This window comes from Prenolepis imparis, unplaced genomic scaffold, assembly GCF_030444845.1.
Source record: "Prenolepis imparis isolate NDT839.2.m4 unplaced genomic scaffold, iyPreImpa1.0 SCAF_2, whole genome shotgun sequence".
In the NCBI taxonomy this organism is placed as follows: domain Eukaryota; kingdom Metazoa; phylum Arthropoda; class Insecta; order Hymenoptera; family Formicidae; genus Prenolepis; species Prenolepis imparis.
The window spans coordinates 8,395,490-8,421,312 of NW_028141160.1; the positions used below are offsets into that span (position 1 = coordinate 8,395,490).

The following is a 25,823-nucleotide window of genomic DNA, read 5'->3' on the forward strand; positions in this document are numbered from 1 at the left end:
ACTTCTTCCGGCCTTACTTTCCGGCGTCGTATCGCTTTAAGTAGTGTGGTGGTGTTTATCGTATGTGGTGTGGAGATGATGACGAAGAGATGCGACGAGATGAAACGAGGTTTTTACTCAGACGCACCGCGATTCGTCCGGGCCGGCTGGCCGCCCGTCTCAGAATGTCTTATTAGTTATTTCTGGTTTAGCTACTTCGTCGCGGCGCTCTGTTCCTCCTCCTCTCTCTCTCTCTCTCTCTCTCTCCTTCTTTTCTTGATCTTCTGCCCGAGAAGAGACCGACTTCCCTTTTCCGTCTCGCATCCGTTCCCGATGGTTCCAAAAGCATTCGAACCCGATCTACATCGCGCCATCGGTCGTACAAGCTCGAAAGCTCCGGCGGATCATCATCCAGTGCTTGCGGCGAATTCCTGCGTGCTCATCGAAATCGACCGAATTCGCGGGATCTAACAAGAACGATCTAATTCTTCGGAATTTCTCGATCGCCGGAATCTAAAAATCAGAGCATCGCGTTCCGGGACAATCGGATCCTCCCTCGAGAAGTATATCCACTTTAGGAAGGGATCAGTCGCGGAAAGGGAAAGAGTGTCTTCTCCTCTTTTGTCTTTGAAACTTCTCAATGAGATTTCCTCCGTTGTGCAAGTGCATTTTTCGAGTACACGAGCCGTTTCGTTGACAGAATATTAAATTACGCTTTACGGAGATTTCGAGATGTATTTTTTCTCCGCTCTCTTGGCACAGTCGAGTGTCTTGTTATTGTTTATTCATTCATTCTCATTCATTTATTAAAAATAGGACCCGCAATGTCACTAGCTCTTTCACGCGAGGTCTTGCTTTTTCTCCTATTTTTCTTCTTTCTATTTTTTGAAGCGCGAATCGAAAATAACACAAAGATACAAAAGATATCGCGACGCAGATTCGCTTTTTTACACGATCAAACGAGGGTTTCCTAATGAAAGTTCTGGTCCCGAGAGTTTGTCCTTTGGTGAGCGTAATATATCCGATGATGCTCCCTCTTTAACCTTCCGGAGATGAAAGTTTACGACTACGTGTAACTTCTTCTCTTTTGCCCGCGGTTATTCCCAATTGTTGCTTTTACAACCCCTGAATTTTCTTCGTGCGCCCCAATAATAATACGCGCGTATACGTGTGTGTCACGTTTTATCTGTGTTTTATTACGAATTATAAGAACCGGATGAATACGTCGGTTAAATAGTCGCGCGCTTGGGGAGAAGCTTTATAAAAAAAACCCTAGTGCCTGTAACATTAAACTTTATCGCGCGATAAGACTGTTCATTTTATAAGAATTAAAAACGTTCCGCGATTACTCCCTCTCTCTTTCTCTCTAGGGGATGCAAATCTCTTAAATTTCTATACAAACTCTGTATATATGTATGTGTATAAATTCTTGTATAAACCCCTCCATTCTTTGCTTTTTACTTTTTACAATGTAACCGGGATTAATATAAAGCTATTAAATTGCAATAAAAACCTATTATTAAGCAACAGTGCAAAAGTAATGAAATAGCAACTTTCATAAAATATTCATGGTTGTATTTATTTACGATAAAAGAAGGTTTAAAATAAAAATGATTAATCGTTGAATAATATATCCTTAAAATGATTATAATTCACATAAAAGAGATTTCATCAACATCAAATAATTATCGGTGAAACAACATTTCCTTGCATTTACTTGATTGACTCGTGTTAATAAAATCACGTTAGACGAGATCGAGATTCAATATCGTCCACATAGCAAGTAAGATTACGCCTGCAAGTTGAAAATAAACGAAAACTTTAAATTGTATCGATTAACTCGTCCGTGAAGTCACGTTCGAGGATGAAGAGAGTTGGAGGAAAGACTCTCCTCTCCCTCTTTTTATACTCGCACGCTTCGTGTTAGCGATGCTTCCTCTTCCAAATACGGATGATGTGTTAAAAGAGATCTCGTTAAAGTATGTGACCCGTTACCAAGCTCGAAGAGTGAGGGAGAGAGAGAAAACGGGCAAGTTTAAAAGATGACAAAGTGGATGCCGGCGCACTACGTACGGGCTGCAGGTTGCTCGACGTAACGACCCTTACATCCCCATTTATGGCTTCCTATCCTTTCAAAAGCCCGGCGGTAATAAATGATAGCGAGAGTAGAACGCCCCGAGTTAGGAGAAACAGAGAGAATGAGAGAATAAGAGAGAGAAAGAAAAAGTAGAAGAGGTGACTTTTTCTATAGTTTGCACCGACAGTAATTAGACGCGGAGAATTAGTTCGCGGATCGTTACGTGTGGCCAATAAAAGCGTACCCGTTTGCGAAAAGTGTTGGCCCGACATGACAGATCGTTGAACTTTCGCGACGCGAGTGTGAAATTGCGATTATTATTCCACGGATTATCTCAGGAACCCACACAAACAGCCCTTTTCCGTAAGATCTATGTTCAACTGTCTAATATAATGCGTCAATTGATAACAATTAATGATTGTTTTATATTTTCCGAGAGAGTAGAATATTTGCAATACATACACAGACGAAATGTCGTTCTATAAAATAGGTTGCCCGAGAGTAATAAAAAGGGAACATGCAAGAAGAGACACAAAAAATATGTAATGTGCAACAAATATCAGAGGAACGAAATTGTGGTGAATATTACTTGCAAAAAAATGTCCCAGATAAAGAATTGTTATCAACGTTTAGTGTTCGTGTAATTTTTCAGTATCAAGTAATTTTTACTATCTTTTTGGCAAAAATTTTAATTAAGAATTATCAACTATTTTTTAAAAAATAGTTCAAAATTTAATGTAATATATTTTTCTATAAAATTCAAAGTACAATGTATCAATGATTTTTTAATATTATAATTCTGCGTAGAGTTATATAATTGTCCTTCTGTATATTCTTACTTATGTTTTTTTTTTCTGTTTAAATCATTTTCTTCTGACTTTTGCTTATTAATTTATTAGGTAATATAATACTTTTGTTTAATTTTATGCGACAAATAATTAAAGATATTCTCAGTCCAACGATTACATTGATTCAAGATGACATAAATCTTCTACTTAGCCAATAAGTCTTAACTAACTGGCATCAATAATTTATTTTTATCGCAAGTAGTAATAATTCAGTTTAGTATGGCAGACTCGATGTCTTGCCAGACTGTTACGCAGCTTCATTTCCATTGTCACTGGCACTCGGTGATTTTGCTGTTTTCTTATAAGACTGCTCTTTCATTTTATGTACATTGCGTCGAGCAGCTTGCAGGATTAAACGAAAGATTATATTGTGGCTGCGCAATAAAGAGAAACGAGGCTCTTAAAAATTTACACAGTCTATAGCACGTGTACACTGAGTTTTGTTACGTCGTATCGCTTGCATGTATATGTATATAAGTCTGATCTTACATCCTTATATATAAAAACGAGGGTACATGGAATGTACTCTGTTCTCCGGTTTTAGCCGATAAGATTAACCCAGAAATTCCGCTCTTCTTCGCTCTAAGTGGATTCCAAATCAGCGACGATAGCGTGGATATCTCTTGGAAAAATCAAAGACGACACTTGGGATTCGAATCTTGGCACGTTTAATTGGATTCCGAAAGTCGATGTGGTATACAAGATCGATCTAGGAATTACTCAATGAAATTCTTTTGAAAAGGAAAACTCAAGTCGAATAAATTCTTATATATCACGAGAAACTATTTCTTAAATAGAAACTAAAATATTGGCAATTTACAAATTGATAGAAATTCAATTTGTACACGACACAGAATGTAAATTCATTCACGTGTGCTTTTCAAGTTCCTTCGCGCATAAATTTTCATCGTGTATCTTGATACAGTTCTGGCTTAAAAAAATATTTTCGTACCTTTATAAACGAAAAAGAGGAATAATAAATCGGGGGAAGACAGATGAAGCGAGAGACTCAGCATCGGAGAGGAAATGAGAATTCACGATATACGCGACATCGCGTTACGAGAACACCTTATCGCAATGGCGATTTATTTGTGTGTCAAGAGTAAGAGAGAGAGAGAGAGAGAGAGAGAGAGAGAGAGAGAAAGAAAGAGAGAGAGAATTCAGTCTCTCTACGCTGATCAGGACGTATTCCACGACGCGTTTGTTTCACACGCGGATTGAACTCGCGAGCGAAGCTTGCTCCGCATCGGGGATTTTTCTTTTTATATTGCGGCTGTGAAAAAGTTGCACGATAGGAGCGATGGCACATTTTCTCCGCGATGCTCCCTCGCAGCTTTCTCGCGCTCTGTATGTAATGCATCCGAATGCATCGTTGCGCATTGTTACGCAAGCGAAATCCCTTAGGCGTCAACCAGTCAGTCAGTCAGTCAGTCGAGTGTTTGTACTGTTTCTAAGATGCAACGACGTTTCCGCGACACTCTGCCGTTTAATACCTAGGATTCGACTATTCCATAATCTCAAGCTGCTGTCGCGATTTGACGCTGCGAAACGAGATTTCGCGCGTGTCTTCGCGCTCGTATAGATCCGAAATGAAGACGTAAGTCGGCGAATAAGTCCTCCAGACGAGTGGGAATGAAAATTCGACGCGAATATCTCACTTCACGCTTTGTTTATAGAGCTATCATAATTATCAAAGTCATAACTATCCAGTTTATATATATCTTGATCTCTATTCAGTGATAAGTCTCTTTAGTCTTCTAGAGAATTTTTCGTATTGTATTAGATATATGTTACTCTCGACAAATCAAGATGATCGTCAGAAATAAATGTTTGAAAGATTTTGGCAAGTTACTGATGACATTAATATCTCCACGTGTTCATTTAATCTGCGATGACCTTGGGAGAATATATCTGCGGGACATCAATTTCTTGATATTTTGCAAGTAAAATTTACACTATGTTCAACATATTAATCTTGATGGAATTCCGTCGGCGTACATCGATCGAAATAAAAAATACACCGAGGTCGCGCGGCGAGTCTTCACGTGGAACGAAATTGTCGTTTTAACTTTGAGATAAGTATATGAAATAAAATGAGACAAAAATTATTGATCTATAAAATTACTGATGCTTACTAAAGTAATTAAATTTGTTCTCTAATTTAATCTCACCATTTGATATCGAACTACATATATTACACCAATTTCTTTGCATTACATAGCAAAATTTGAACTGCACGTCATCCTTCTTTTGCGATTGTCATAAATCTTATCTTTCAAGTGAATAAAGGTTGATAATAAGTAGACTGGTTCGATTGTCATATACCTGGAACGTGGAGAATGCGATAGACTTGCAGACCGAATTTTGAAGTTTGCCTTCGGTTACACCACACAATGGACATTGTACGGAAACCTGTATCCCTACCGGCCGTTTAACGTAAATGGCTACATGAGCCGAAACAAAGGGCTCGTCGAACTAACAATAAGCCTATACATGGTTGGCCAAACAGGTGTTTCCTGCCATGGCTCTTCGAATTACGTCACATTATCTGGATGAGTTATTATAGCGCACGGTAATTACCATCGATCAAAATTGATCAATTTTTTACGATGCGCATCAAATCTTTCCATCTTATTTGCAATAATTAACAACATTGACGATATGGATTATGCAATTGTGTGAAAAGCAAGATCTTACACGATTGTAATTAACGTGGAAAAATATAATTGATATGGAAAAAATATTATTAATTCAAATATAAAATTATTCTCTATATACATTATTTTGTATATATATGCGAATACTCGTAATTTTATAATATAATAGATTTTTGAAATATTATTCCCTTATACTATGTCATTATGTGTGAAATCATCATGTATCGCAGAAAATTGTATTGTCTCGGATGTTATTACATTCGGAAATTTATTTCGCGCTTTATATCAGTGCGCTACTCGAGGCTCCGCATGCTACATCCCTAGTTGCTATTTTCACTATCGTCCGGGGTTATTTATAACTGTAACGAATGTACGACAGACACATTTCGTTGCCGGCTCGCAACTCCTGCCTGATGAAAAATACAACTCAATCTAATTCACAATTAAATATCGCGTCAAGATAGCCTTAATACTAATTTATCAAACTATTTAATGCTATTGCAGTATCATGAGTACGTAATTACGTACATTTTCGTATCTTGTTTTCATGCGTGTGCGATTAAATTAATTTCACTGCCGGTTCACGATTGCTGTTTGTTGCAAAATTTTTGACATTTAGATTTACGTTGAATAGTTGCAAGTTACAAAAAAGCTTTTATTGAAACGGAATAATTTCGTAGATTCTCTGTACAGCATTTTTCATGAAAAAATTATTATATTTTTGACAAGTTCAAAAATTTCTAATAAAAATACGTGGACATAATTTTTTTTCTTTCTTTTTCATTTCTCTTTCTCTTTATCTCTCTCTCTCTCTCTTTTCTCTTAAACTGATATCATCTTTCTTGAAATAATAATCTAAAATTCTTTCCTGTTCATGCAAGGCTGCATATACAAGATAATAATTTTATAAAGCCATTTAAAAAAAAATGATATTATTTTATTCATCTGTAATATAGATTTTACGAAATGGTATCTTTTTATATAAATAACCGAAAGCTCCGACATACGATAATAATGTGATTTTAATAGCACGATTGTTATTTAGTTTAGGTCAAATGATATGAGAGCTTCTGTTAAAGCCCATTAACGACGATGCAAACTATCAATAATGCATATCAGATATAATTATAAATATTACAGAATTATTATACATATTGCATTAATCAAATCAAAGAATCTATTAATAATAATTGCATTTCTCTCGGTATATTTAATTATTATCACAATAATAATAACTACGATAAATTCATAAGATTAAATAAAATGTGTACAATAATTATTTATTACATGTTTTATTTAATCTCATTATACATTTATCGTTTCATCCGTGAAAGTTATAATTATAAATGCAACGTCCAATTGCTGCAATTTGCGACTGTAATATAATGCTCCATTGTCTCTAAATGATAAACGTAATTAAATTCCCGTTATTTAAATGTAATTAAACGCTCAATATAATTAAAAAGACAATTCTTACAGGCAATTTGCGCGTATTTTAGTATCAATTCTCGTTACACGCATATGTCGTATGTAATAATTATTATTTATTAAAACGTTAATCACTCGACCGTCTAATTATTTTACTCGCAATTGGGTAAATTCGTAACTTATTAACTCGATAAACACGCATGCGCTTGTTATTATTAGGTAGAAATTTATTCGAGCGATTTTTTTTTTTTTTTAAGACCCTATCGGCTTTCGATTTTTATTGACGACCAGCAATTTTATATAACATATAATCCACGCCGCGCATTCATATTCATATATGTGCGTGGAAAGGATAATTTATATTTATCGCTCTATACCCTTTTGACGACTTTATCTCTGACGCGCGTTCATTGTTCTCTCTTACAACGCGAATTGAACTAAAATTCATCATCATGGATATTTAATACTGAATACCTTTGCAAAACGTCATTGCACGGTCCGTTAATTTTGCCGTAGTCGACATCACGAACGTGCATCAGGTGATACGTTACGAATTATTTGAATAACATCGATATATATTAGAGAATACGTAATATGCCCGGCTAAAACTCCCGCATACGCTCAAACAATTCGGATTATATTACTATCGCCATGTTATAATGTTAGTTCTCTATGAAATAATAAATCTGCAATTCGACAAGTGGTAGGATAAATATTATGTAATAATTTTTTGTTAAAATCGTACATTATAGAAAATATATAATTTCGATAACAATTTGTTATCTTTAGTATATCTGTTATATATCTAACCCACCCGAAAATGTACGTTGTAATAAAATTACTCACAGTTACATAACCGAATTGTATATTTTCGCTTCATAATTTTGTGATGTATCAGAAAATTCGTGACATTTACTTGGTAAAATGAGGATCACGATATTAGGGCAGTAAGGGTTGGTTAATACTCAGCAGGTGGTTAATTGTTTCAGGATTATTGGTCCGTATTAAAGCTTAGGCTGTTTAAACTGGGAAGATTAGCGATTATTGGTTGCTTCGTACGTATTCAATGTGCATATCAATGACACAGATTATACATATTTTCGGTAACAATGGATTCCAGTACAATTCCTAAAGTGAAAACAGCTCGAGCTTTAATCTTGCTGACGTTGTGTAATCTTGAAAATTATATTCGTCTTTAATGGTTCCCGAAACATTTAATTTGGCCGATATTAAAATCTGCCTCAAGGTTTCTAATAGCGGAGAACAGTGGAATATAAAATATAATATACAGAGATAACAATTCCGAGCGATAACGCTATAAATTAATAATTTAAGATTTAAATATATGTATATAGAATAAATAAATAGTTACTAGTAATTTTCAAAAATTTGAAAAATGAAACATTAAGAAAATTTAAATTTTACACGAGAAAAATAAATCACATGTCACATACATGATTTAAATAAAACCAGTAATCCTTTCTAAAAAAAGGTATGTTAAGTAGATTCTCGTAAGTATTGTTGTCTCTTCCGCGATGCTAATTGGCTGTCTCGATTCGCGTTGTGCGTTATATTCGTAGCATCGAGAGGCTCTCATCGCAAGAGTTAGCAGTTTGACAGTTTGTTCAAAATAAAATAAAATAATATAATATAATATGTTTTAAATAATATGTTTTAATACTTTAAATTCGATTAATATTTTTGATAGTTATCAGCTGATTTCTGTCAAAAAATATTAATCACGGATAAAGTATTATATATTATTTACAACATATTACTATTTTAATATTTTTAACATATTATTCTAAATTTAATTAACAAATTAACGCTTTATTAATTTCTTTTTACAGAAATCAGCTGATTAATGCGTTAATTTGCTAATTAAATTTTATAATAATAATATGTTATAAAAATTAAAATAATAAATATATTATAATATACTTTATCCGCGATTAATATTTTTTGACAGAAATCAGCTGATAACTATTAAAAATTAATCGAGTTTAACTATCAAATATTAATCGAGTTTTTTGAAGTATTATAACATATTATTTAAAACATATTATTTTAATTTATTTTCTTTTGAACAAACTGTTAAACTACTAATCCTCGCAATGACAGCCTCTCGATGCTACGATAAAGCACAATACGATAAAGCACAATACGAATCGAAACAGTCAATTAGCATCACGGAAAAGATGCAATAATACTTGCGAGAATGGACTTAACATGCCTTTTTTAGAAAAAAATGTTATAATATTTTAAATTCGATTAATATTTTTGACAAGTATCAGCTAATTTTTGTCAAAAAATATTAATCGCGGATAAGATATTATAACATATTATTTAAAACATATGTTACTATTTTAATATTTTTAACATATGATATATACCCCCATTACCGCTATACAAATATTATAAAATAAACAATTTCTCACTCACCGATAGTTTACACGGCACTCCCGACACGACGCGTGAATCGCACTGTGTATCACAATGCTGCCTGTAACAAATAAAATACATACATATATTAGAATTAATTAGAATAATCTTATTATTTCGCATTATAACACAATATAAATATGTAAGCTAGAATTAACGATAGATATATCCACGGATCGCAACACATTCGCGCGCGCGAAAACAGATTAAGTTGGGTTAGGTTGGCAAGAGATTTTGCATCGAATTTTTCGCGAAATATGCGTTTCGAACAACTACGACTACATATTAACGTTGAAATTATGATATGCGATTGATAAATATTACAATACAAAGGTAGAAATCGTTTCTAACGATTATGCTTACTAATTAATCACAGCGGGACGCAGCTCCAACTGCCTGATACTCGCGGCGTTTCGGTAATGGCCGAGGCCGAGGCTACAAACATCGGCAACTTCATGCTAATAGTGCGCGCGCGATACTATACATATACATGAATTAATTAAAACTCGAAGGAGATTCGTTCGAAAAGATATAGCTTTAGAAAGAAAAAATATTAATCGAGAATAAGGTATTATAACATATTATTTACAACATATAACTATTTTAATTTTTTACCATATTATTATTTTAAAATTTAATTAGAAAATTAACGCTTTAATCAGCTGATTTCTGTCAAGAAATATTAATAAAGCGTTACTTTGCTAATTAAATTTTAAAATAATAATATGGTAAAAAATTAAAATATAAGATAGTAAAGTATAAGATACACTGTAAATTATACTCATTACGCATTCAAGGAGTTAAATGTAGATTAAGTCAGACATAGGACGAAATGATGAGATAATTTCGTTGCACGAAAATAATTAGGCGAAATTCTTTATATATATATATATATATATATATATATATATAATATATACAATATGTATGTATAAGATACACTGGAAATTATACTCATTACGCATTCAAGGAGTTAAGTATAGATTAAGTCAGACATAGGACGAAATGAGATAATTTCGTTGCACGAAAATAATTAGGCGAAATTCTTTATATCTATATAATATATACAATACGTATGTATAAGATACACTGTAAATTATACTCATTACGCATTCAAGGAATTAAGTCTAGATTAAGTCAGACATAGGACGAAATGATGAGATAATTTTATTGCATGAAAATAATTAGGCGAGAAATTCTTTATATCTATATAATATATATATATATATATACACTGGCGGATCCTGAGGGGGGGTCAACCCTCCCCCTTGCAAATTAAAAGAAACAGTTTTGCTGAATTTGTTTAAAAAATATAAATAAAGAAACATTATAAACAAACATTAAAGAGCTATCGACGTCGTTGATCCTGGAATAAAAGCTAATCATGAAACTAATATTATTAAATAAAATAATTTTGCAAACCCCCCCCCCCCCCCATTATCGAAATCAGGATCCGCTAGTGCGAATATGTATATATACGAATATGTATATATATATGAATGTAATTATATTATTATATAATTGCATTTTGTAATTACATTATTCTTTTTTATAAATTTATTTTATACATAGGATGTTCCAGTGCTATCGTTAGAAGAGCCGGAAGTGGAATTTCCGAAACCTAACGAGTAAGACAATTTTTCCGGCTAATAATACACGTCCGTCCCTTTCCTTTTATTACTTCTTTGAAAAGGATATTTAATTACTACTTTTTTGTATATTTTTATTTAACTTAATTCGACTATTTCGCAGCACCCTGATCATAAGCAAATTTGTCGCGACGATGATTCTCTCTTTTTTCTCTTGATTAAACAATATAAAAAAATATAGAAAATTAATATTTGCTTCGGAATGTAATTACTATTTGTAATAATACACGTCTGTCTCTTTCCTTTTATTACTTCTTTGAAAAGGATATTTAATTACTACTTTTTTGTATATTTTTATTTAACCTAATTCGACTATTTCGCAGCACACTGATCATAAGCAAATTTGTCGCGACGATGATTCTCTCTTTTTTCTCTTGATTAAACAATATAAAAAAATATAGAAAATTAATATTTGCTTCGGAATGTAATTACTATTTGTAAAAATATGAATTTGTTTTTGTTATTTTTTTAGGAAAAAAAGGGAAAGAAATATTTGCACAGTGAATCAAAATAGAAAAAGATTTTATATAATTTTGAATAGATATTCCCAATCTAATTCTATCTCTTACAAATTGATTAAGACACGTCACCCTTGAACGTAGAAAAGATTCCGTTCTTTTTTATATACACGTAATTCTTGAATCCTCAAAATAGTTTGAAGATTGCCGATCGCGATAATTTTAGTTCAAAGTGGGTAGGTTGAATGACGCAAATCGAGACCGGTCGAAAAACAGGAAACTCGCTACGTCAGGGTTTTCCTCTCTCTTGTCTACTTGCGAGACCTTTTTCCTCGATTACGCAACACGGTTTTACACTAAACCCTTGATATATATATATTTTATAAAAATCGAATCGTGCGTGAAGTTGCACTCGTGTCCGGCAAAAGCCGTTCCTTTTTTCCGCTATCATGTATATATCATGATCCAATTTCCTGTCCGATACGTTCGCTCTCTACATGGGATCATTGTTTATTTCCGCCAGCGCGTGACAGCGTGAAAAAAATGTGAGCGCCGAGAAATCTCCTGTGCGATTCCCCGGGATTTGTAACATAAATTTGCATTGTGGAGACAATCAGGTCTCGTTGTTATTCTCTCCTCGGTCGTTCCGCTTTATGTTATTTTTCAAATGAAACGTGCGGGATCGGCCCGATACTTGCGGTAGCCGCGCGAACATGTTAGTCTAAATTAGTTTTTTTTATGGTATAACGCAACAAGTCCTCTCGTTAATCAGAGAATGATATTTTCCTGGTAAACGATTGTTGTAAATCAGTAAAAGCTTGATTGCAACGTTGAATTACCTTTTTTCGGAGCAACGAAACACACGTTTACAAAAAAATCATCTCTATCTCATTTCAGATAAAAGTAACTCTCTACTCCATCCACTTATAAATGAATCGGTAATCCATCTAAGTAGGAATAACATTACAGAATCATATGTAAATGCGCCAAGAATATATTTGAATTTATAGAGACATGACTATTAATGTTAGATAATAAATGTATGTGCATACATTCGCATAATCGTGGTTAATGCATCGCGAAAGCGTTCGAGCAAAGAGTGAGATATAGAGATAGATAGAGAAGAGAGGGAACTACCTAATATTCACGACAATGGCGCATTTCCTGTTCGCGCGAGTGTCAATATCAGCTCGCCGCCCCCGCACACGTTTATTGTCTCCACTCGACTGTGGATCGAAACTTTGACTTTATCTGATACAAAGTAATGAGACAGGGAACTCGTGCGGTCGATGGAACGTCTCTACGCGGTACCCTCGGAAAAGCTGCGGGTTTGGATGGTTTGGCTTACCGGCGTCGGCGAGATAGCCGACGAGTGGCACAAATGGCTACGGGCGCACATTGATCTGATCGCGCGGATAGCCGAGCGTCTTCAAATGCTCGGGAACAACGTCCCGGGAGGCAGCACGAAGATTGAATCCGTTGTAAGTATTGACGCTATTTCGCTAAATCTCGATGCTTGAGAAACGACCTGTATCGAATCCGTGTGTGTATATCTATATATATTATATAATATATATCAGCTGGACTCTCGTAATGAATTCTTCGAACGAGCAATTTGTAAGTTAATAGCTTTAAATCGCACTAATAGAGAGATGGATGGTTTAATTACACAAATTTCAGACGGAGAGTTTAGTCGGAAAAGAGTGTAGAACGGAAAAAAATTTAATCGGATAATTCCTCTTTTTCTTTTTTTATATCGTTTTTATCTCTGCGAAACTTTTTTACAAAACGCCGAAACTTTAATTCTCAGTGTTAAAGACTTATTAAATAGCCGCGACGTCTAGCTAAGTTTTAGAAAATTTTTCTGCGGAGAAACTTTATGTCAGAGAGAGTTACTAGAATATAAAGTCTCCTCATTTTTCCTTTCCTGAATATATTATATTATATCTGTTTCTCGTTTATCTAGGATATTGCTGCAACGTTGATATAGTCAGACAGCCGTGTAATGAGAAAGTCAACGTAATGCAACGATATGTGAAAGTTGATCATATTGCATGTATTGTTTTACGAGAAAGAAAGAGAGAGACAGAGGGAATAAGTCGTATACATGCATTGTGCAACGCATGAGTGCATAACACAATGCGTTTGAATCATTCGCGCATCGTATAAATCTTAAGAATAATATTTTCAACGGATTGACATTTGCTGTTTCATCAGCTTTTTAAGATTTGCACATCTCGTTACACAACATAGACAATTAATCATCTTATAATTAATACTTGAATCAAAAATTAAAATATATTTTTTTAGCATATATGCTTGCCATATCTATTTTTTTATAATTATTCTTATAAAGCGATGGAAAAACATTATAATATATAAATAATTCATAACGTTGTGCTACGGAGAATATATTTAATTAACGAAACGTCTGAAATGTCTAAATTTTCAACATATCCAAAAAAATTTTAAATAACTGATATCACGCAAATCGTTATCTTGTACAGTTTCACATTGTAATTTTCTGCTTGAGTTACGGAACAAGGGTTTGAGCATTGAATCATCCGTTGTGAAGTTTCCGTTTATTCCGATAACGCTGACCGTTGATATTAGGAGTCTCGCGAAAGAACACAGCAATATATATCTCAACGCGATACTAAATCATAGATTTTATCTTGGATTTAGTACAGCGTGCTTTCTTCCAATGTATACATCTAATAAAAGATCGAGCTTTGCCTCAATTAATCTCTCGCGTAACGACCTGTCAAAGTTTCTCTTACAGTTGTCGCTACGCGTGTATATCGTGTATATAGGTCGCACGATGATTTTATCGGAAGCATTATATCTTTATTTTCGTACGTTTCATTTAATAGTTTGTTGCGAATCTGATTGACGAAATTTGATAAATTAGCGGATAAAATTTTACCTTGTCGCTAAAAACATGTTTATGATCGAAAGTTACGAATATACAATTGCAAATGTTTGGAATGTGTATCAATAAAAAAAATTAAATCAACATGAGCGAATTGCAGTAAAATTATGGGGAAAGAAACGCGCGGACATATATTTGCTCGAAAATTTTGGGTCGAAAAAGAAGAACGATATTTGCTATCAATATTTGAAGACGCTTGCAAACAGTACGATATTATACATTTTTCCACAAAATTGCAATATGTTACGTCTTAATATTTACTGAGCCGTATTTTGCGATTTAACGTTCTATTCCTTCGAGCGATAACACAATGTAAAAACTTTAGAAATATTTGGTTAATTTTTTTTTTGTTATTTTTTATTTTTCTCCTCAGGCTGAAATATGTTTTGAGAGAAAGAATATATACGCGGTCAAAAAAAAAAAGGGAATGTAAACGGCGGAAAATTTTCAAGAGAATATCTTGCGAACTATTATTCGCCTCGTTTCTTTTCAATTCCGTTATGCAAGATTTCACGATCTTAAATGCAGAAGTGTTTATCTTTCGTTTCGTAGACAAACGCCAAGTCCGAGAGAATCCCTGATAACGCGATGCCAACGAGAGGGAAGGAAGAGCAAGATGTATCTCCCAATTCCTTTGACGGTATGCGGAGACACTCTTGTGAAGCTTTTCCACATGTTAAAATATTTCCCACATGTCGTATACGTATACGTAAAATCGGAACAAGTATTTGAAAGCCCCTTCACGCCTCATATATCGCTGGAAAAAAGTAACGAAACAAAATTATTTTTAATTTAAATCCTTAATGCAATATGCGATTATTAAACCGGAAAAAAATTCGGTAATATTTTCGATATATATACGTGTAATCTAAAGCCGCGTGCATTGTTTCTGAGTCATTCAGGGCTTTCACGTTATCCCAAACAGATTTTACATGGCTTTACGGCGGAGATTTTCAAGCGAAATATTAGCCGGTTAATACCCCGTGTAGGATTTTATGTATTTAACATAATATCAAAATTCCGCATTATATAAACTCCCGTGTAAAGCCGATTAAAATACGACACAAATGCCTGAACGCGTTTAGTCAAAATTGCGATCGTTATTAAAAGCATTATTTTCAAAACCAGACATTCTCTTTTAATAAAGATTATAATGAAAAATGGATTCTTCATATATAATATTTTTCATCGCATTTCGAACTTTGAGAAATCCGAAGGATGTCGTTACGAAAATAAAAATCTTTCTTCGATCGCTGTCAAACGTCATGACAATGATTTCAGCCGAGAGAGGGATCTCCTTTATCACCGCTTTGGAAGAGCCCGGAATCGTCAATGACAAAGTCACTAACGACATTTCTGCAAAAGTATCATTGAAAAAGCGAGCCAATGAATCACCGGAAGAAATCGAATCGAGCGCGAATGAAGGATCACGAGCTCGCAAAAATCCGACAACCGCAAGCGTTGGTAATTTCTCGCCGGGGGTAGATGATGACCTTTCATAGTTGAAAGCAGGAAACCGAAAAGGCCAAAGTACATCCGACTCTCTGCTTCTACAGAGAGAGGCAAATTTTATTTTTATTTAGCCGGGGAATGAAATGAATATAATAATTTAACAAAGAGAAGAGAGACTGTAAAAGCAGTCCTTGGCGTAAAGCGAGATGAATTGAAAAGAAGTACGATGCTTGTTCTTATAAATTTGACGCCCACTCGCTTTAAACTTAAACAATCTTTAGCTTTCCGCGTTCCGCGATATAACTTTAAAATATTTACATACATTTTCCCTCGAGCGAGGAATTATTGCACAGAGCTTGACATAGTCTCTTGGAGTCCCGCGACTTCATATTCATCAGTTGTTTGCCTACGGATCCTACGTCGGGATGGAGGCTGCCACGCTTAATCTGGCGCACCATCTGACGTACGGATTGCACGTGACGTTTCGCGGCGTATTTCATTTCACCTACGAGTCCGATGTACAGAGCTGGCGCTGTCTGCACAATAGGATCTTCAGCATTGTCTGCAGGAATATTGGCTTTTGGTTAAAGGGAGGAGGATAGGTGAAGGCGGAGAAGAAGAGGCCACGAAGACGGCGGAGGCGGCGGAGAAAACCGCGACGGTTTGGCCGATAGAGACAAGGTGGCAGCCCTCGAATCGTTACCCGATTGAGAGGAAAGCGGATCAGATGGAAACGATTCGGGTAAAAGTTGCCTTCATCCGGGGGGATATTGTTCCCTCGTTCGCACGTGATTCTTGTACAATCGTCGATCTCTCGACGATTTCAGGGATGATCGAAGAGACATCATTCATTCTTATTTCTTTTTTTTTTATTTTTGTGTGATAAATCCCTCCCGATGTTATTTTTCTCGCGCACGTTTATTAGATGGATGTAATAAAAACGCAGCCAAAGATGCAAATTCGAGACATTACAAAACCAATTGCATCGAGTCACAGAATTCAAGTGCTTCAGTATCTCGTTATATTTGCGCGTATCGATATTATCGCGTATTTCTGGCAAAAATGTGAGGGTTTACTCGTTTGTTAAATTTTTAAAATTTCCAATTTAATCGAAAGACAATGGTTTAATTTGCGCAGAGTCTCAAGATGCCGCAGGAGGAAGCGGAAAGGATCGAATTCATGAAGAATTTTGCGCATCAAGCCACCTTGTACGGATCTTATTACAAGCATTGGATAGAGACCGCTAATCAAGTAGCTATCTCATAAAATATTTTCTTTTAATCTCGTGATATAAGGGGGCGTTCTGTTAATTCCGCTTCTTTATTGCCCACGGCGCGCTCGCGAATCTCATTATAGGAATACAAGAATTTTCTTCGAAGAGAGGAGATATCGGATTATATCCCTTTACTGACGCGGAAAAAAAAAACAGCGAAACACAAAAAAATAAAATTAATGCTTCCCGAGGAAATATAATATTAAATAATGTTGAATAAGAGAATAATAATATAATACGCGAGGAAATAAATAAAAACCAATTATTTCGTAGAAAATACCCATCTCATAATATCTAATTACAAAACGAAGCGCTCCGAGGAAAAATTTATTCCATCGATCTTATTATATAATATCACATTTAATACACGTGGCATTTCGCTGTTATGTGTGTCATCAGTCTCGCGCTTGCGTCACTGCATAATTTACTATCCCTTACAATTCAGACGAGATTATGACACTATAAGTGCGCGTACCGATCTCTCTCGCCCCCCCGATATCGATCCCTGAATACTTTTACGACAGGCCGTGAAGGAAATTGCCGGCAGAACGGTGATGACCACGGCGAAATTTCGAGGAACGGGCGACAGCGAATCAACGTTGGATGTAGTAGCGGCTCCTCAGGCTGCTCAATATTCAATGAAGCAACCTGAAAGCGCCGTCGCTCAACCGACAGGAGGTACGACGGCAGCAGCGGCGGAAACGCCGATGTCGAACCAGATTGATCCCCAGACGACGGATGCACTTGGGCGGGACGCCGCCGAAGCGTCGATAGCGTTATCGGATAATCAATCTAAAGTAGTTGAGCCGTCCATAAAGAAGGAGACAGCCGGAATGGAGGCTGAATCTCCCTCCGCGCGACTGGATGATGCCTCCGTATCCTCCCCGTTCGCGGAACCGGAAACGACGCCCAAGATGTGGCCGACAATGGGGCCGATCGTCTCGATACCGACGTCGCCCGAGGTACGTAAAACCGCGATCGTTCGCGAAAACGATATCGCTCCCCGAACACGACACAGTAGCGTGTTGTGAAATGTCGCGCGAAGTGTTTGCAAGCCGCGGTTCACAGATTTTGATGAAACAGCTGTGCGCAGGAATAATGTAAATAAGTTTAACGTGTTTTTCGTTTCCGTTCCTGTTTCGCCATGTCGTCGGAATATGAAATAATAGATCTGTTCCGTAACTTTTTTTGCAACGAAAAATATAAATGTAATTGACATTTTATTATTCTGCAAAATTTTGAAGTTTCTAAAAAAATAAGCCAGAGTGAATGGAAAAATGGATATCTTTCATAAAATAATTCTATGACAACTTGCACGGAAATGTACGTAAAATTTATAAAGCGATCAATATGTAGCAAAATCATCCGCGATGAAAATTGAGAATTAATATTAGATACTGAAAATCAAATGCGAAGACATCGCATGAATGGTGTCAAAGATCGAAAATATATTTTTAATAAATTTAGAGTATACCGTGCGACCCCGAAATATATATACATATAGAAATCGATGTTGACAGTGACGCAGACACTGGTCAACGTTCGAAAACGACGGCGAACATTCGAATAGCATTACGGCAATCAATCAGACCGCTATTAGCTAGTTGCAATCAATCGTTACGTTTGATAGCACCACTTTACTCGCTATGTAGAAGTAAAACTAAGTTTCTGCTACCGCAATCCATCTATCGGCTGTTTAAATGTCAATGACGTAGCTTACACTAATTGCCTAACGAGGCGACGATCACACGAGCGGCTTTTCGCGTTAAGCGAATTTTCGCGGAGAAATATTTGAGAATATCACCTTTAAATAGCTTGAAATAGCATACCATATGCATTTTTTATTATATATTTTACATTTCCTTGTGCAGAAAGAGAGCGAGAGAAAAAGAAAGAGTATGTGTATGTTTTGTGTGTGTAAAATTTATTTCACGCTTTATACGTGTATTTTTTAAATCTTATGTTGTGACGCATCATAGATCGCATTATAGTTATATTATCACATATGCCATCTTTTTAGAGAAATATAGGTATATATACCGAGATGGAAAAATTTCATGCTGATAATTCGATAACACGCTGTCTATGTTTTGATATTTGTAAACACAATGCGTGGCAAATTGTTCTCAGCTACACGAGCTAGAAAATGATAGACAGTGTCAATTTATCATCGTCTCCGCTTACGTTAGTGTAACAGTGAGTGTAACGTGTTTATTTAGTACCCAGATTCCATCAGTGAAACGTTGGACCGATATCGAGTTTAGAGATTAATGATTTGTTTGTAACACACTCGACAAAATGCGATCAGCTTACAAAATTACTGCGGGAGCTTATATTATCTGCACAGACAATCTGCTTTTATCGAGAAAAGCCTCGTTAAATATCTCGAAAATTATATATATCAAATATATTGAATATTTATAACATATTATCTCGGAAATCTCATGTAATATATCAAAAGCCGTCTTATTGAAATTTTATATAAAATCCTTCCTCGCATATCGTAAATAACATAATAATATTGTATAAGGCTGTATGTATTTTTTTCAGTTGTGTGGTAATATTTTTTTTTTTATATGCGATACTAACAATGTGTTTAATTACAGCAAGAAGCAGCGAAACGTAAAGCGGCCGAAAGATTGGTAAGGGATATGGCACGAGCCGAAGAAAATATTCCGTATTTCTTCTATCTCAGGGCAGAGCCCGATATGGATATTGCAATGCAATACAATGACGAAAAAGTAATATCGCCGAATCTCGATCGTGAAAGTATTTCCGCCAATCGCAAACATCTGTACTTTAATTTGACCGATAGAGATTGATAATCCTGGCTAGTGTAAAGAACTTATTAAGATACGCATTTCAATGTGTTCTCGTCTTTTCTCAAAAAAATTAATAAGTAAGTAAAAAAATTATTATACTTATATATATATATATATATATATATATATATATATATATATATAAAATGCATTATAATCAAGTGTACAAAAAATTAATAAAGCAATTTAAATAAAAAAAGAGTGTATCGCTGACACAAAATGTATATAATACAATGCATTCTCGTTCTTTCTCTCAAAAAAATTATTAAGTAAAAAAAAAAAATATATTACAGTGACACAAAATGCATATTGTAAAAACGAGTATGTACAAAAAATTATATCGCTGACACAAAATGTATATAAAACAATGCATTCTCGCCCTTTCTCTCAAAAAAATTAATAAGTAAACAAAGAATTTATTACGCTGACACAAAATGCATATTATAAACAAGTGTGTACGAAAAAAACAAAAAAAAATTAACAAAGCAAATTAATAAATAAAAAAAAAATATGTTACACCGACCGAAAATATATACAACATACGTGTGTATATAACTTGTATATTTTATTATCATTTTCACGAGAGAAATAAACCACAGCTGGTGATAATAAATAAAATATAAGCAGCGCGCACAGAGAGAAATCTTGGCAAGCGTGATAATCTCTACAGAAGTTGCGAGATTAAAGTGACTTCGTCGAGAGTCGAAGTGCCCCGTTACAAGAATGTCGCTGCAATCTCTGTCGTGTGTATCCGTGTAATCCGTCGCAGTGCGGAGAGTACAAGAATCACGGGCGCGTACTTAAATTATGGCAGCCGGCTATCAACGTGCTCTCGCAGCAAAATAATGCGAGCGTTACCGCGGTGATAAAGTACGGTGGTTCGCGGCCAAATCCGACCTCACCGTTAGTTTCCTTCTGGAAAGTAGCGGCAGACATACGTAGGTACACTCAGCGTTAAGTGAAATCAGTGAATCCGACACAGTTGAACACAGTAGAAAGGACACAGTTTAAATCTTCATATTTTAGGAGCTTATCAAGAGCTTCTTTCCGAGTCTCTCTCTCTCTCTCTCTCTCCTTATTCACGACAAAATTCATTTATTCCATTTAACAAAGTTATATATTTCCCTTTGTCAGTGGAAAAGCCCGTAATTTGTCAGACGGCGCACCATAATTGAGGGATATTTACCTCTTCGGTGATCGCTCGGATATATTTTCTTCAATCGCAAGCAGGGAGATACGAGGAAGACTCGAGGAATTTAATGTTTCTCGATTTATCTGAATGTCGATAAGGCCCGGTGTTTGTATGTGGACCGCAGATTACCGTAACGCAGCGCACACGTTAGTTGAACGTTTATCTTTCGTACAAGCGCCGAGCTTTCGTATATGGTAACTCTCATTTAGAACAATGTTTCTCTAAGCTATGCTTCTAACATCCGTCAGTGGTGCAGCAGTTTGCGGTTTCACTGCGGCTTGTTTTCGGCTAAAGCGGCAAACAAAGACATAATAAAAGCAGCATCGAGTTCTAATCTTTGATTATTAAATAATGCAAATTATTGTTCCTCGAAATGTCTAATTTTTCATAAAGAATCAAATCCAACTAAAATATTTATAAGAAACAGAATCCTAATAAATGCATTTTGCAATAGAAATAATTATAGGAAATAATCTAACATTATATTAAATTAAAAGATTATATATTATATGAAGTTTGAGTCTATTTTTATTATATTATATTTTTATTATATTTATAAAAACACTATATTGGAATTGACTGCATCAGTCTTATTGGAACTAGTCGCATTCAAAAGTTTGCTGATTATATTATTAGATTCCCACTGCTGCCGATATCATAGAGAACCACTAAGGACAAAGGAAAGGCGATTTCCATCACTAATAGTATGTTATTTTCCACAACGGGAGGAGATACGCGCAAAGGTAAACGGGGTAGAGGAGGGAAAAGGGACGCGCCTTAATAATCTATTCACTCATATATAGGATCCGCGTCATATATCATTTCAGATAACTAGACTGAACATGTGTAACAACCGAAAGCAGCGGCCGGCAGTAAGTGGGTGTAAATAATGCAGTCGACCGTCCGGCCGTCCGCAACGTGACGTGTTTGTCACTAGGTAGGTAGGGTAAACTTGCCTTTTTCAACATGCCTGTATGTACGTACATATACCATGTCGACGCCGCAACTGCGGTTTGCATTTATTTTGCATGACTTTATCCTTTATTATAAATATAAAAGCGAGCATGTAACATGTATCCCCATGTAACCTTTCATCCGTTGATTTCTTGACCATTACTGAATTTCTGTGTAACAAAAATGTCGAGAGAGATCACGAATTTTCGTAAATAAATAATTTAAATCTCTCGTTAAAAAATAATTATTTCTCCAACTAATCTTCAAATTACACAACTCTGTTAAAATTACTTGAAATCACTAGCGGATCCTGACGTCGATAATGGGGGAAGTTTTGCAAAATTATTTTATTTAATATTTTAGGTTTCATGATTAGCTTTTATTCCAGAATCAACGACGTCAATTGCTCTTTAATGTTTGTTTTTCTTTATTTATATTTTTTAAACAAATTCAACAAAATTGTTTCTTTTAATTTGCAAGGGGGGGTTTACCCCCCCCCCCCTCCCCCAGGATCCGCCAGTGTATATATATATATATATATATATATATATATATTATATAGATATAAAGAATTTCTCGCCTAATTATTTTCATGCAACGAAATTATCTCATTATTTCGTCCTATGTCTGACTTAATCTAGACTTAACTCCTTGAATGCGTAATGAGTATAATTTCCAGTGTATCTTATACTTTTATATATATATATATATATATATATATATGTATGTATATTATATATATATAAAGAATTTCGCCTAATTATGTTCGTGCATGAAATTATCTCATTATTTCGTTGTATGTCTGACTTAATCTATACTTAATTCCTTGAATGCGTAATGAGTATAATTTACAGTATATCTTATACTTTTATATATATATATATATATATATATAATATATATATATATATAAAAATATATATATATAAAAGTATAAGATACACTGTAAATTATACTCATTACGCATTCAAGGAGTTAAGTTTAGATTAAGTCAGACATAGGATGAAATGATGAGATAATTTCATGCACGAAAATAATTAGGCGAAATTCTTTATATCTATATAATATATATATATAATATATATTATATTTATATAATATATATTATATAGATACAAAGAATTTCGCCTAATTATTTTCGTACAACAAAATTATCTCATTATTTCGTTGTATGTCTGACTTAATCTATACTTAATTCCTTGAATGCGTAATGAGTATAACTTATAGTATATCTTATACTTTTATATATATATATATATAATATATATATATAAAAAAAATATATATATAAAAGTATAAGATACACTGTAAATTATACTCATTACGCATTCAAGGAGTTAAGTTTAGATTAAGTCAGACATAGGATGAAATGATGAGATAATTTCATGCACGAAAATAATTAGGCGAAATTCTTTATATATATATATATAATATATACAATATGTATGTATAAGATACACTGTAAATTATACTCATTACGCATTCAAGGAAATAAGTATAGATTAAGTCAGACATAGGACGAAATGATGAGATAATTTTGTTGTACGAAAATAATTAGGCGAAATTCTTTGTATCTATATAATATATATTATATATATATATATATATTATATAGATATAAAGAATTTCACCTAATTATTTTCGTGCAATGAAATTATCTCATCATTTCGTCCTATGTCTGACTTAATCTATACTTAACTCCTTGAATGCGTAATGAGTATAATTTCCAGTGTATCTTATACTTATATATATACACTAGCGGATCCTGACGTCGATAGCTCTTTAATGTTTGTTTTTCTTTATTTATATTTTTTAAACAAATTCAGCAAAACTGTTTCTTTTAATTTGCAAGGGGGGGTTTTAACCCCAACCCCCTCCCCCCCAGGATCCGCCAGTGCTTGAAATTATATATAAATTATAAAAAAAGCATTTTAATATTAGTAATTTATATAGAAGAAAGAAATAAATTTCTCCTAAATTACTGAAAAGTTCATAAAGATAATAAATGTGGCTTGTTAAGTCTAAACGATACTGCGTTTCTACTGCTACCATATTTTCGTATATTCATCAGAACTTACGATGTAACAATAGGACGGTGTATAATGTTAATGTGGATAAGAAGGAGAAAGAAAGTAATATGTAACGGGAGCTTTCGATGAAATCTAATACAACACGCGAGAACTACACCAAGGAACTATGGGGTGACCTAAGCTAAGCTTCATCGGTTCTGAGTATCGTGTAACAGCGAAGGGAGCGTCCTATAATGACTCGCAATTATTAACATTCAGCTCAAATTTTTAGATGTCTTCTGCTCCCATTTGCCAGTTAATGAATTTAATCTACCGTCGAGTAAAATGTCCTAGAGGGAGTCTCTCGAAAACTCGTTGAAGACGGAGAAAATATCGCGAAGTAGAAGCGGGAAATGATGATGAATACATAATTATTTAATGCGTCTTATTTCTCGCAGAGAATTTCGCATAATAAACGGTTGATTGCTCAAATACTCGGAGATATTAACTGTAATGGAAAAATAATCATCTAATAAGAGTGATGTTAAAAAAAAGAAACGTTAAAACTACCCGATTCCACAATCGCAATTGCAGCGATTTAATAAAAAAAATGTGATAGATACAATTGCGGTAACTTTGTAGAGATAAATTTATACGTACGATACGAACGGGACCAAAATGAAAGATAGAATGTGGAAAAACTTTTCCGGCGAATTGGATTTATTAACTGAACAAGTATGGAACATGAATGCTAATGCACTGTCTCGTTGCATTTTGCATCGTAAATTAGTCATAATGTCCAGGATAAAAGCTAGGTACATGGCAAAACTATTTCTGTTATTGTACCATTGTAATTCGGAATTAATAGTTGCAATTTCTATCAATTTCTATACTGATTTTATATTATCAGTTTCTTAAAGTACATTTACACTTTAATATTAATTATAATTATATGGTTAATTATTTTAATTTATAACTAATAATAATTATTAATTATTAATTAATTATAATTATATAATTAATTATATAACTAATTATAATTACACTTTAATATTAATTATAATAATTATATGGCTACTTATTAATTTATAATTATTATTAATTATTAATTAATTATAATTCTATAACTAATTACTAATTATAATTAACGCAAGCAGAAAATCTTTTTAATCTTTATTATAAAATTATCAAAACCTGTATGTATATATGCATTAAGATTGATATCTTACAATTATGTGAAATAAAGGGAGGGGAGAGGTTTTAATTAAATTTTCAAAGGCATAACGTATCTAGATGACGTATTTTATAATAAGAAAATTTCATCGTGACAACTTTTCATTAGAATTTATATTTAATTTTTCATAGAGTCCTCCGTAGTAGGTCATGTTATGTTAAATTATTTAATCAGTAACGATAGTCGCGTCACGATTATAAGGCGAATCCCTTAGCCATTCATACAAACTTAGGCGGCTGAACGACCTGTCAGATATCTTGAAATGTCATGAAAAGGAAAACTCCCCGCGAATGGCTGGCATAGCACGATGTTCCACTTAGATGAGATATTCGCGCAAGTTAGAAATGGTATCGCAAGAGTGTGTAAAAATCGATCTTAGAGAGCGCTTTCTGCCGCCTTTCTTCCTCTATACTCTAT

General features: G+C 34.2%; 2 protein-coding genes across 5 annotated transcripts in view; one reads left to right on the forward strand and one right to left on the reverse strand.

Moving 5' to 3' along the window:
* The window catches only part of LOC145948881 (uncharacterized), a 54,461-nt gene extending 34,368 nt beyond the window's left edge, over window positions 1-20,093 (forward strand). The window contains exons 5-12 of the mRNA XM_083058451.1: window positions 11,004-11,059; window positions 12,812-13,019; window positions 15,023-15,110; window positions 15,752-15,934; window positions 16,513-16,664; window positions 17,060-17,173; window positions 17,720-18,157; window positions 19,802-20,093. Of these exons, the coding sequence (XP_082914577.1) occupies window positions 11,004-11,059; window positions 12,812-13,019; window positions 15,023-15,110; window positions 15,752-15,934; window positions 16,513-16,664; window positions 17,060-17,173; window positions 17,720-18,157; window positions 19,802-20,017 (1,455 nt within the window). The 3' untranslated portion in view covers window positions 20,018-20,093. The remainder of the gene's footprint in view (window positions 1-11,003; window positions 11,060-12,811; window positions 13,020-15,022; window positions 15,111-15,751; window positions 15,935-16,512; window positions 16,665-17,059; window positions 17,174-17,719; window positions 18,158-19,801) is intronic.
* Window positions 1-25,823, reverse strand: part of Tn (tripartite motif containing protein thin) — a 120,519-nt gene that overhangs the window by 67,181 nt on the left and 27,515 nt on the right. For 2 of the 4 annotated variants that reach the window (XM_083058442.1, XM_083058434.1), the window contains exon 1: window positions 128-232. The gene's annotated coding sequence lies outside the window, so the exon portion shown is untranslated. Of the gene's footprint in view, window positions 1-17; window positions 233-9,431; window positions 9,493-25,823 lie in introns of those variants that run through there. The other 2 variants (XM_083058441.1, XM_083058435.1) reach the window with 2 other exon arrangements.